The sequence below is a fragment of the Petromyzon marinus genome, chromosome 18, assembly GCF_048934315.1.
Source record: "Petromyzon marinus isolate PM22_M1 ecotype Great Lakes invasive population chromosome 18, UKy_Petmar_22M1.pri1.0, whole genome shotgun sequence".
Classification (NCBI taxonomy): domain Eukaryota; kingdom Metazoa; phylum Chordata; class Hyperoartia; order Petromyzontiformes; family Petromyzontidae; genus Petromyzon; species Petromyzon marinus.
In genome coordinates this window covers 3,333,651-3,347,803 of record NC_133684.1, presented here as the reverse complement: position 1 = coordinate 3,347,803, position 14,153 = coordinate 3,333,651, and the positions used below count along the sequence as shown (strand labels likewise).

The window sequence follows — 14,153 nt, the reverse complement described above, 5'->3', positions numbered from 1 at the left end:
TTGAGACGAGGCTCAAAAAGAAAGCTGTCTCTGGTGTGGACCAATCAGTTTCAAGGACAATGCCAATATATTATCAGAATACGTTTTATGTTTGCATTCTGACCACAAGTATTGTGGTTAATTGCAGACATCATTCCTAGTAAAAAAAAGGTTTCAGTTTTGTTGCCAGAAAAAAAGGTGGAAAACCTATTCTTATGGGTCGAAGATTTGCATTGCATGGCTTCTGAAGATTCAGCAACGTCTGTAATGTTTTCTCGTTTTGCCTTTGGTGATGAATACACAAAAGGCATACAAGACAAATCCCAGTTGGTGTTTCCTACGATGTTATTTTAAAACGAGCTATTTTTGCCCGTCCTAGGACCTGCGTAAATATTGCAGTAAATCTGAAATATTCAATAGAATTGTTCAGCTCATGATTATTAATGAGGGGGGGGGGGTGCCCCATGTGGAGTGACGTCACCCGCTAATAGTTATCGGGGAGGGGTGCGACATGTGGAGTGACGTCACCCACTCATGAATATTCATGAGGGGAGGGGTGCGGCATGTGGAGTGCGTGACCTTGTGCGTTCGTGTAAATTTCCACTGCGGACATGAATATTAATGAAGGGGGTGGGGCTCTTTTGCAGTGACGTCACGCACGGATGTAGCACTGTGCTATGTATATTTATTTTTTTACCGTCACTTGCTGTAAAGAAACGTCATATTTGAAGCGACTTTGCGTAATACATTATTTAATTCAGCTCGACCTTCCTCTGCGTTCGTGTAAAAATCCACCCACTCGTGAATATTAATGAGGGGGTGGGCCTCATGTGGAGTGACGTCACGCGCGGGACGGACAGACATTTCTGGGTGATTTTAGTGGGTAATTACTAACTTTTTCTGAATGGTCGATTTGTCACGATGTATCATTTGGTATCGGTTCTTTAGCAAACGCCAAATGCATCGAATCCACATGCCTAATAATTATTGCTCATTTCGATTCAAAGCTTTCGTGACTGCAAGGATTCATCTTCTTTGGTTCTTTCGGTAAAGTCACGTAGAATGAGAATAAAATAATAAAATAATAAATAAAATAACACAGGCCGCTTGTGTTGTCGCCGAAACGTCGTGAGAATTGTGTTAATTTATTTTTATTATTTTATTATTTTATTCTCATTCTACGTGACTTTACCGAAATAACCAAAGAAAATTATTGATCATTTCAAGCCATGTTGTATGTTATCGGTTCACACGATCCCCGCAGCCACTCGTAGTGCTACCATTCACAATGTTTTTATTTAAAAGATCGATCTGCAATTTCTTGCTCACGCCACCGCTGGTAGAAAGGCGCTCCACTCAGGTCGGCTCGAGAGAGCAGTGGTTCTTAACCTGGGCTGCGGGGACATGGCCAGATTTGTTTAGAAGGTAAATCATAGAAAAGGATTAATCTTCTTTGGTTCTTTCGGTAAAGTCACGTAGAATGAGAATAAAATAATAAATTAATAATTTAAAATAACGCAATAAAATTCTCACGACGGTGAAGGTACAGTCTCGTCCCTTCACCTGATGAAGGCCACTTGTGTTGTGACCGAAACGTCGTGAGAATTTTATTGTGTTATTTTAATGTATTATTTTATTCTCATTCTACGTGACCTTACCGAAAGAACCAAAGAAGATGAATCCTTGCAGTCACGAAAGCTTTAAATCGAAACATAGAAAAGGAATTAAGCACAGGCACGTAAGTACACCTACTTTGTTTCATCAAACATCTTTACGTATTAACATTTGTTTAACGATTGGGAATCAAAGGGGTGCAAGGCTGCAGGAAAGGTTAAGAACCACTGCTCTATAGACCCCATCGAGGGTAGTTTTGTTCTGCTCTTCCAACACTGGCCAAACATCTTGGAAGAGTTTTGATTTAAAGCTTTCGTGACTGCAGTAATTCATATTCTTAGCTCTTTCGGGAAAGTCACGTTGAAAGGAAATAATAAAATAATAAAATATATATAAAACAATAAAAATTCTCACGACGTTTCAACCATAACACAAACGGTCATCATCCTTGCCGTTGGTTTTTCACACCTGATGATGACCGTTTGTGTTATGGTCGAAACGTCGTGAGAATTTTTATTGTTTTATATATATTTTATTATTTTATTGTTTCCCTTCAACGTGACTTTACCGAAAGAGCTAACAATATCTTGGAAGAGGTACGGGTAACCACAGTTTACCCTACCACACCGCCTGCTAACTGGAGTAATCTATACGGCGAGGTGGACTAGTGGGGGAATGTAAGATACCATATCAGTTCAACTGCTGCATCAGGAGATCGAACCGTCGACTTCTTGCTTGCAAGTCACAGATTGCTCCTAATCATGACACCACGGGACATGATCCCGACACTGCCACATTAAAAGAACGGCTATGTTCCATGAATGTTCCAAGATTTTGCCCTATCCCTGATCCAAACCTACATTCGTCGAAGCAGAAAACATTATTCAAGGGGTTTTTTAATGCTTTAAAGTTAAATGCTCTTTTTTAACTCTCATATCACGCTGGGAAAATGTCATCACACTGTTTAATGAAAAAAAAGACGTGCGTGCGTGCGCGTGCGTGCGCGCGCGTTCGCGAGCGGCTTAACAATAGAATATGAAGGTAAACAAAGGTAGGAAGTGTGTTGTGCTGTGCACGTTGACCCATGAACTGGGCCTCCCAGTGGTTGGCAGCTTCCCTCGCAGAGCTTTTCCTGTTGTTGGAAGTGTCAGCAAGGGAAGTGCAGAGGAGACGACCCACCATGAGGCTCCAGTTAACGCTGGGGAATCATCGGCGAGCAGCATGGGAACGTGGCTCATTTCCAAAGGTTAATTTCTCATGTCGCTTCTGCAGCATCTTGTAAAATGATCATTCGACCACACTGTTCAGCAAAAACGATAGCTCTGTTCGGCGGTGTGGCCAAACGAAATTGTAAAGTTCCTCTTATCTTATTTGGTTATTTCGGTAAAGTCACGTAGAATGAGAATAAAATAATAAATTGATAAAATAAAATAACAATAATATTCTCACGACGTTTCGGCCACAACACAAGCGGCCTTCATCAGGTGAAGGGACGAGACTGTCTGGAGGACAGCGCTGGAGCGAACAAAGCCACGCTCAGATCGCGACCTTTAAGCTGTGTGAGAAGAAACAAAGCGCCTTGACAAAGGAATTAACATATAATTTAGCATTGAAATAGCTAAGTGATTAGCTTGTGACTGGTCATAGAAATGGCTATGTTAAAGTATACACCTCCACAGAGGCACCCCTTGACAAAGGAATTAGCATAGAATTTAGCATTGAAATAGCTGAGTGATAAGCTTGTGACCGGTCACAGAAATAACTATGTTAAAGTCACAGCATACACATTCACAGAGGCACCTAGTACAAATCAAACAGGAGAATTTAGCATTGAAATAACTAGGAGAATTTAGCATTAAAATAACTGAGTGATTAGCTTGTGACCCATCACAGAAATGGCTATGTTGAAGTCAAAGCCTACACATCTGAGCTATTCACAGTAACTGGGTATACACTACACTATATAATGAATACTATATAGTGAACCAATAAAAAACTAAAATATAAATTACCACCACCATCCATCCCAGAAGAACTCCCTCATCAAGACTCTATACCATAGAGCCCAATGCATTTCCGACCAGGAACACATTACCAGTGAACTCAAGCACGTACACCAGGCTCTCAGGGCTAATGATTACTCCGACTACACAATCCGCAAAGCCATCACTCCAGTCATGAAGGATTCTCTTGTGGAGCTACTCAAAACCATCACCTTACCCTACATTGCAGGGGTTACTAAAAAGATCTCCAAAATCCTGAATAAACACAAGATCCAGGTCCGATTCAACACAGTACATAAAATCCGTGATCTGGTTCCATCTGTAAAAGATGCTGTTCCAGACATACAGTACCCGGGCGTTTACAAACTAAAGTGCCTCTGTGGTAGTAGCTACATTGGAGAAACCAAACGACATATCTCGGACCGCATCCGCGAACATAAAGCAGACTTGAAGCACGGTAGAACGAACTCCTCTGCCGTGGCAGATCACTGTTATAATTCAGTGGGCTCACATGACATTGACTTCTCCAAGACGGAGGTTCTTTGCAAACCAACCGGCTACCATGAGAGATTCGTTCATGAGGCCATTCACATATACAAGCAGAGACAATTTCAACCGAGAAGATGGATTCTGGCTTAGTAACCATTGGAAAGATGTTTTAAACCATTTCCGTTCTTAATTGTATTTTACGATGACCTTCAGACCGCAGCTCTTTCGCTGGCATTGACTCTTAATACCTCTCACACCACGGTTAATGGTATGGTTTACAACATGGAGTATAACAGCGCCTCGCAGCTGTCTCTCTCGCCCTCCTCCGTTCCGACCATGGATGAACTCGTCCGCCTAAACGGGGCCCGTAGCTATCCGTGGTGCTAAAGTTGAAGGTAAGAATCCACCCATTTTTTCGCCATATAGCATTGTGATATATAACGACTTATTGTTGGTAGCTTAGCTGATTGGAGAATATATAGAGTTTATTGATAACATTGAGGTAATTTATATTTTAGTTTATTGGTTCACTATATAGTATTCATTATATAGTGTAGTGTATACCCAGTTACTGTGAATAGCTCAGATGTGTAGGCTTTGACTTCAACATAGACATTTCTGTGACCAGTCACAAGTTAATCACTCAGTTATTTCAATGCTAAATTCTCCTAGTTATTTCAATGCTAAATTCTCCTGTTTGATTTGTACTAGGTGCCTCTGTGAATGTGTATGCTCTGACTTTAACATAGCTATTTCTGTTACCAGTCACAAGCTTATCACTCAGCTATTTCAATGCTAAATTCTATGCTAATTCCTTTGTCAAGGGGTGCCTCTGTGGAAGTGTATGCTTTAACTTTAACATAGCAATTTCTGTGACCAGTCACAAGCTAATCACTCAGCTGTTTCAATGCTAAATTCTATGCTAATCCCTTTGTCAAGGCGCTTTGTTTCTTCTCACACAGCTTAAAGGTCGCGATCTGAGCGTGGCTGTGTTCGCTCCAGCGCTGTCCTCCAGACAGTCTCGTCCCTTCACCTGATGAAGGCCGCTTGTGTTGTGGCCGAACCATCGTGAGAGTTTTATCGTGTTATTTTATTTTATCAATTTATTATTTTATTCTCATTCTATGTGAATTTACCGAAAGAACCAAAGAAGATGAATCCTTGCAGTCACGAAAGCTTTAAATCGAAAGTTCCTCTTAGATGTGTTTTTGGGTTGTAGCCACAAGCCAAAATGATTCAGGAACTGAAGAAGCTCACAACACATGGGGCAAAATGTCTAACATCATGCACAACAAGCGGTACAACCCTAAACCCCATCGCAGCGCTATACGGCACAACTCTGGACTGCTTTGACCAGTTTGTCCCAAGTACTTTGACACCAAAATATTCCAATGCATATTATCTCCAGACCTGACTTTGTAAAATCTCAAACTACTTCGTGTTTTTTGGCATAATCCAAGTGAAATGTATTAATGTAAATTCACTCACTGCAAACACATTTTCACACTAGGTATTCTTTATTAAAATATTGCTGATGCGCAATACAGTGTTTTCATCTCAAAACTGTACATCAGGGTTGCAAGTGGCAAGGCAGTGACTGGTGCAGGAATCGAGAAAATGCAATGCATTGTTGATTATCCCCAAAGAAAACATTAACATCCATCAAAGCAGGCCTTAAATAACATTAAATACAGAGGCCCGCATTGTATAATTTCCAACAGTACAAAACATAATGGTCATGTTTGCTGCGATTTCTGTAATATCGGTGGAATCTGACTGGTTTGACCAATTTGTCCCAAGTCTTTAGACAACACATGCACACTGTGTTTGCATGTAGGTGGATTTTAAATGTTAAAATGTTATAAATTTTGAGAGGTTCATTGATCACGCCATCCCACATGGCAAATTTAAATATTGCAATGCATATCATTATCTCCAGACCTGACTTTGGTGACCAAACAAGACTGGACATGACATTAGAAATCCACGGAAAAAAACATTCGCAGTTATCATTGGTGCTGTAACTACCGAACAAACCAATGAATGGATCTTTAGTTGATGTTCAGTTTGTGCCATTTCCAATTTCTTAATTTACAAGCCTGCTTAAAAAACATGAACAAAACCCTATCATGAACGCAGCGCTTTCGTAGATTTCCAATGTCCCTGGATAGAGGCAAATATGAAAGCAGCAACATTTGTAGGTGGCAAGCCACTGCAAACACAATGCATGCAACATCCCCAATAACTCTAACCAGGATAAATTCAACACCCAAACTTTACATTAACCTACAGAGTACCAGTATTTGCACTTGGCAAAACCAGACCCTGGGAAGTACTGCAACAGGTATGCGAGATGTCCGTTCTGTCCACGTCGATTAAAAGAAAAAGGGTAATTTGTAGATTTGTATTATTATTATTTCCTGACTAAATTGTAACATCATGTTAATCGGACTATACCAGCAAATGCAGATTGGACAATGTGCCATCTCGGGGCTCATATAGGGGGTTTAGAAAAAACGGCAACACTAAAAAAATACAGTTATCTGTTAAGTAGTGAAACAAGTTCCAAAGCTATGTTTTGTGCATAGTTCCCAAAAATGGCAAATCATCCCAAGCTCAAACAGGATGCTGACAATGTCAAGTGTCTTAAGCAAAGAATAGAAATTTGACAAATGTCCAAATGTTTGGCTGCCAAGCCAACACTGCCTTAGACCAACCTTTAAACCCTTAAAAAATCCCATTGACAAGTCAAAATGGTTCACAATTTTAAAAAAATAACACGAAATAAAACCCAATTACCACAGAATACCAAAATGTTTTTTTCTCTTTTTTTAAGCCTTATCTATAAAATACTTACAATTATCCCTTCTCGAAGATGAAAACTTACAAAACAAATTTGAAGAGGCTGCAAAAATCCTAAATGTTTCCCTCTCGGGGTGGAGGGGGACAAACAAAAAATTGCAGGCCAGGCGGCTGTGCGATAAGTTGCACACACGTTGGACAGCTCCTCCAATTATCCCCCACATTTTGAACGCAACAAAAAAATATACATTTCAGTACTCCCTCGGAAAAGACCGGCTCGTCGCTCCTTCCTTCTGACAAGATGGTGCACATGTTCAATGTTGGCTGCACACGGCATCATGTTTTCGTCGCACAAAAGGTTTCACAACAGACTACTACATTGGAAATGTACAATAAAAATGCATATCATTAAGGCCGCAAGAAAACACTTTTTTTCAGAGACGTTCATATTTGTTTTATGTACTCTTACATCTTGCTTTTGTTAGTGCTTAACATTTTTATTTTATATCCCCAAATGTAATATTCCTCTGACTTCCAATCTATCGCAATCCCTCTGGCACTTTAAACAAAAAAACTTGCAACACAAACATACGGTGCAATCCAGTGGTCATCACACACCTGGCCTAAAACTCGCACCAAAGATGTTTTTTTTTTAATCGCGATCACCATTCTCTCGTCTTATTGTATGCCTTCAGAGTACAAAAATGGGCCTTTTCTGTCAATATTTTTTTCATGGTAATTCGTTTTTTTTTTGCTTTTATAATAGGCAAAGCAGAAGCTTTAAGAAATTAAGGGCTTTTCAGTATCATCGCTTTAAGGCTTCTGTATTATTGCCCATCTTAACAAATAAACAACGTTTCCTCTCCACTCGTGAATGGTTTAAATGGAGCCAGGGAATCAATCTAAAAAGAAGCATTCGCGCACTTCCACGCACGAATCATATCAACGTTATGGCAGCTTAATTTCACCCGTTATGTGAATGTGTGAATGGCATCCTCTGGGAAATGTGGACAATACTGCAGACCGTAGTAGGGCATTCTCCAACAAGGTGTTGCCGTTCACATTTAAACTGCACCGTGTGCATCATACGAAGTTTCACCTTCGAAGTTCGTTCAATAAAGTAAACCCGTTTGCACAGTTCTAAGCCGAGTGGATCATTTAGTCTCCAGTCATTTCAGTAAAATCAACATTATCCTTGCAGAAAACATGCAACGGGGTCGGCAGAAAAGTCAAAGGGAAAGCTAAATTAATTTACGCTAGGCAACTTTCTTGTACCTGATGAAAATGTTGTGTCGGGTGAGCTTTGGTTGCCAAGGCTCACACAGTCATTTTCGAAGGAAAAAAAAACTCTCGTGACTATTGATAGCAGTTTTCCTGTATTCACCAAGGGCACAAAGCAAGTTTCAGCCTTCACATCGCTACAACGAATGGAATAACCTCACCACCTCTGAAAACACATTTACCTGAAATTGTGGTAAATGACTCAAAAAATACTTTTAAAGCTGTGAACATGATCACAGCCTTTAGCCCAACTATTTTGTTGTTACTTTTTTTAAACTGGCGATTTGTAAATATTGATAAATATGAGATGTCATTTCCATTTATCGTTGATGCTAAGAAGGCACCGCATGCTTGAACATAAATGGCTACAAGACGATATGAACAGCGCTGAAACAACTTTTTTTCACGGCATGATGCAAGCGGTCACCAAATGCCCATTCTGGTATGAAAATCAGAAATCCATTGGTCATGTCCAAACATTTAAAAGTAATGGTCAAAATCTTAATGGCAAATTGCCTAAACTATAAACGTCCCTATGGACTCGACAAAAGCAACCACGCAGAAATGAATTTGCATTAAAAGCTGCCATAGTTTGTTGGACAGTGATGCCGGCTTTACCAATTCTCAAACAATTTAACAAAGATGAAAAATACTTCTTTCTGTGTACGCTATCAAAGACTTCATACAAAGTTTGTTTTTAAGACAATAAAAACATGAAACTTACAACAGTTGCTCCGCATGTAAATTCTACCCCCCGCCCCCGCAACAACCAACCCATGACCCAAACAATGAACAAAAACATGTGCCTCTAAACATTCCCCCTACAAATCCACAAAATAAACCAAGGACCATAATTTTTGACCGCAACTTTGAAAACGTCTGGATATTGGAAATCTTCATTAAGTAGCATTATCAGTGCCGCTACTCAAACTTTGAGACGTCGTCTTGTTTTCTAGCCCAAGGAAATTGGACACTTGCTATAAAAGCATGTTCTCAGGCTACATTCAACGTAGTGCCATGATGCACTTGTCCTTGATGATGTCTCACAATTGAAAGCTAATACTCGTTTGTTGCGAAGCAGCTGCAAGCTGCAAAATACCCGACCTAAAATTTAAAATGTCCATCAAGAAGAGGGTGAAGCCAGTGGCAGAGGTGCCGTCGTAGGAAAAAAGTGGAAAAGTTCACGTAAAAAAAAAAGTTACGTTTCTCTGTCTATTCCGGGTTTGCTTCGGTCGGCTTCATCACGCGAGGAGAAACAGACCACGAGAGCCAATAAAAGCTGTAGTGCAACGTCAATCGCCATACAGTGTTCTGCCGTGAAAAGCCTTGTGGGATCTGGGTTCTTCCCGGTTGACTTGGCCGCACTTTGCGGTCCAGAACCGACTCAGGGCTGCTGCTATAACTGACCATTAGAGGCAGCCAGCAGTTCCGAGAAGGCGTTATCAAAGCAGCGCTTCAAGTCGGCGTAGGTGACGACCAAAACACTCTTCTCGTCACGGGAGACCAAGCTCAGCTTCTCTGGAGTCCCTGCGTCGAGCTGATGTCCCAGACGGCACCGGGGGGGGGGGGGGGGGGGCAAGTGGCAGGGCAATGATAAGGAAAAAGCACACAAGAAGGCATTCCATTAGCCTCGAGCATCTGCAATATAAATACCCCCTTATCAGACCATTACCTCTCTTCGAAACCTCAAATGATAAATGGTGCTCATGCAAGTACAATGATAATTCATTTTTTTCGTGCCAAGTGTTGATGTTTGAGTTGGTTCAGTTCAAACTGTGTTCATTTTCACGTCAAAATGTAAATGCAATTGAAAATCTCAATATAATATAGTTTGGCAAACTGTTCTCTTTACTTATCGCTGAACACTGAAACAAACGAAGAACTTTAACATCACGCCTCTTCCTTTTCATAGCCTGAGCCATGGCGAGGAGGCTGAACATTAATGAGATATATCTTAGTGACGTTTAGTTCAAACAAATATGTGGGCGTTGAACTATGTGTTTAGACATTGCAAAGGAGCCCCCAAGACAAGTGTTTATCGTATGTCCACAGGTACTAACATCCCATTACTAGCAGTGGTGGGAGTCTTCTCAGAATGGAACCCGAGAATGTCAAGTATTTCTCACCCACAACTGTGTCTGGCTTTTAGTCCCTGCCTACCGTTTCACCATGCAATGCCATGGTAATTCCATGAATGTGTATTGAAAGTAACGTCAATCAGTTAATAGTCCATGGCAAGCATTTTACTGAGATGTCAGCAGCTATGGCCATTAATCTCAAATCACCATGATAAAAAATAGTAGCATGCCTGAATAAATAGTGGAATGAGTTTTGTACACACACTGCATTTTACTATTCACTTTCCAATTATTTTCTTAGTTAATAATACTCCTTCTGTAAGTGGCGTGTTATGAAACAGGATGACTAAAAACAAATGTCATCTTATGAAAGCCACGGTCAGTTGAATTAAAAAATGAAATATTCCAAACTACTAATTCTGTGTTTTGTATGGTACGTGAAATGGACACTAAAAAAGTATATATGATTACTTGATGCTTTTAATCAGAAATTAAACTATTCCCTGCGCTACGGTACAAAAACAGAATTAACTTCCCCCCCCCCCCCCCCCCCCCGTACAGCAGCATGAAGGAAAACAGATACTCTGCAAGACACAGCAGGGCAATTGCCAATTTTGGCAGGCTGTCTGAATTCAGCCTGATCTCATTGTTGGGATGAGCTCTCCAGAGAGAAGACAAGCAGGAATTACAAGAGTTGAGCTCGATTTATTTCACACAGCATCCCGAGTTGTGCCCGCGCCTCTGAAGTGATTACGGTTAGGCACACCGTTTAAAGCGCATCACTCGAGTCACAAGGCGCAGGAAAAGGGGGTTGTGTGAGAAGGAAACAACAGCGGTACTACGGAGTGGTGTTTGCAGCTGTGCCGTAAAGATCTCCGATGTGTTTCAGGTTGCGTCGTGTATTGCTCAGAACGATGGCTGACGGTCACATTTCGTTTTTCCGTTTGCTATCAATAAGAAGCTCCCTGCACAATGTTGGACATCATGCCGCACAAAATACGCGCGGCACAACCCAAAAACGCATCAGAGGACGAAAAAAAAAGCTGTGTTCCTTAGCAAACAACAAAACGATTTCCACTAACAGCACGTACATTTTATTCAAATTATAACAAATGGGTCTGTCTAAACGTCGCAATGCTGGTAATGATTCAGTGATGTGCCAAGTTGAAGGCCTTGGCAGAAATTCACCGGAGAGGCAAAGCATGACTAATTTTAAGAGCAAGCCGGCTTGTGCTCGACATTTTCTGGCCAGCAGCTGTTCCAGCAACAAATCCAGAACGAACATAGCTTCAGTGCATCTGTAATGTCATGCAAATACACAATAAGAGCCGGGCATCGTATTCCCTGACATTAGTAGCTGGTCTTCATGATAGGTACATTGTTTTGTTAATTTATTAAACTAATATATATTATGCATCGTCCCAGTGTTGTGTATCCATGCACATTTTACTTCATTTAAAGCAATCTGCATAACCTTTATTGATGTGAAGTGTGCTACATAGATTAAGGGTAATTCTGTTTATTGTAAAAAATAACAAGCAGGGAGGTTTCTTAATATATCTAAGCCACGCTAACATTTGTTATTTGCATCAACAAATTCAAATTGTTTTATATTTTTACTATTTTATTGTTTCCCTTCTACGTGACTGTACCGAAAGAACCAAGATTATCAAATTATATTGTTAAATGGGAAAACGAATGGGTTTGACTATTTGGCACGTTCAACACCATTTACAATTCACAACTGTTTTCTTTTTATGTGAATATATTGCGAGCACCTTTCCTGAGTTGATAGAAAATTAAAATCATCAAATGAATGTGTCGGTGCGTTCTGACAATATGTGGTGTTAATTAAAAACACAGTTTGGCATTTGTGCACGGAAACTTCATGCACGAAAATAAAAAAAATTGAAGGTGAATTCAGGCATGCCATTATGGCAATCTTGTGATCCCATGACTTTTAAAGTAACTTCAAAGTATTGTTGATCGTTGATGAATCTTCGATGTGGTGTTGGACAACCTGGGACCCCCACAGTTGAGGCATGTAGCTCCAAGTAAAGAGCCATTGTATCTCACTCGCCCAATGCGTAAAATACCGGTAAAGTGGTTCCCGTAATTGCAAATTATCGCTGATAGCGATTTAAATTTAGGCACTTGTGCATTGATTTACCAATGCAGAAAATTGTATATATCAATTTCGACTGTAAACATACCTTAAGAGAAAGACACGTTATAAAGTATGTACAATTATAATTTCAAAGCTCCATTCATGAATAAAGGTTGTGCTGTCTAATGTCCAAGTAAATTCAATAGTGATCTCTATGTTATACAATTGGTCTTATTTTTTTTTTAAATGTGGGTTTTCTAGGGCCATTTTCCAAGGAATATATGTTACACATGCTGTTTTAGTTAAGGAAAGCTTTTGGAACAGCTGACTTGACTGGAAAAGTTAGTGTCGTGGGATCCTTATGTTTTGCCACGACAATGGTAAGAAACACTATGAACTATCGGATGAGCTTAAACTGACGCACACACTCGGTGCTAATTTCCAAACTGTTCCACGAATAATTCCATTGCCAAAAAAGTTGCAAAGTTTAATGCGGTTTATGTTTTAGTATTATTCACATTCTTTGAGCTTTCAACTTTAATTGTAATTGTTTCAACCTTGCAAGGAAATTGTACTCAGCAGCTGACAATGGATATTCACCGGATTAAATTCAATACGTCTGAAAACATAATCCAGCATCACAAGACAAAAAAACTCAGGGTGCATATTTTTCTGCTTTACAAAAAACACTACAGCAATTAAGGGTGATCTATATTAAGCTGAATTAGCCATAAAGAAGGCCATCGAGCCAAAACTTTGAAAGCAAAATTGTATTTTTCCTTCTCAGTCTACATGTCCTCACACAATTGTCCGAATACTCTAAAATGAAACAATGGACCGACACAGAAACAGCGACGTGAATGTTGATGCGTGGCAGAGTGCAGATGAAGTCACCTTGTTGACACACTGCACTATGTGAGCGATGTCCACCCAGGGAGCCCCCATCTCGGACACCTGGTGGAATAAGTGGTCACGGAAGAGCTTCAGGAGGTAGCGATCGCCCGTCTCTGACCAGGTGGTGTCCTTCTGGAACCTTGGACACACGGGACATGAAAAATAATGTCACGCAATGAACAGAGTAAAAACACACACATTCAGGTTCATGAAGCGACACACATCTGGGGGAAAAGCTGTTCCATTTATGCGGGAAATCCCAATGTAAAGGATGCAGCAACTGACTAATTATTTTTAAGGTGCGTAAATTTGCTTTGGGATTTTTTTTCTCTACCAAATGTGTCTTTTATTGCAAAGTCGGACAATTAATTAGCATAAACAAAAGTAACAAACTTCGGTAGTGAGTTTTTGTCCACTACATGTAATCTTAATACTGTACACACCACTGCATGTACATGAGAGGATAGATTAGCATTGTAAACAACGCTCAAGGTTAACGTTATAAAAAGCTCATTACGCGAGTATCTGGACCTTGTCCCAAGCTTGAACTACATGCTTGCCTTGTTGTTCAAAGCACATGCATTATATCGAGCCAAACTCTTTTATTCTTTAGTGCCCGTTAGTCAATGGGGACTGTTGTAGAGGTGGGTTGCTTTGTGCCGATTCCAACACGGTGCTTAACACGATTGCATCAACAAGCTATGCCGATCCGTACCGCGGGAAACAAAAAAAAACACATATCTAACGTGGCGAATGCATGAAACTAACATACAGCAGCCCTTTTAGTCCCGCTTCACGGGACATTGAGGAGGGCAGATTTATTATGAGCGAGCCTTGCCAGACAAAGTCGAGCTGGAAAAACCGCAGAGAGAGGGCAAGTCCCCAATGGGTGCAGGGGGCATGTCT

The 14,153-nt window shown here is 40.4% G+C and overlaps 1 protein-coding gene across 3 annotated transcripts in view; it reads right to left on the bottom strand.

The window, feature by feature from the left end:
- Window positions 1–5,583: 5,583 nt before the first annotated feature.
- The window catches only part of PAN3 (poly(A) specific ribonuclease subunit PAN3), a 33,125-nt gene continuing 24,555 nt past the window's right edge, over window positions 5,584–14,153 (bottom strand). For all 3 annotated transcript variants that reach the window (XM_032956513.2, XM_032956514.2, XM_032956515.2), the window contains 2 exons: window positions 13,248–13,386; window positions 5,584–9,705 (listed from right to left, as the gene is read on the bottom strand). In XM_032956513.2, coding sequence (XP_032812404.2) covers window positions 9,565–9,705; window positions 13,248–13,386 — 280 coding nt within the window. In that variant the 3' untranslated portion in view covers window positions 5,584–9,564. The remainder of the gene's footprint in view (window positions 9,706–13,247; window positions 13,387–14,153) is intronic.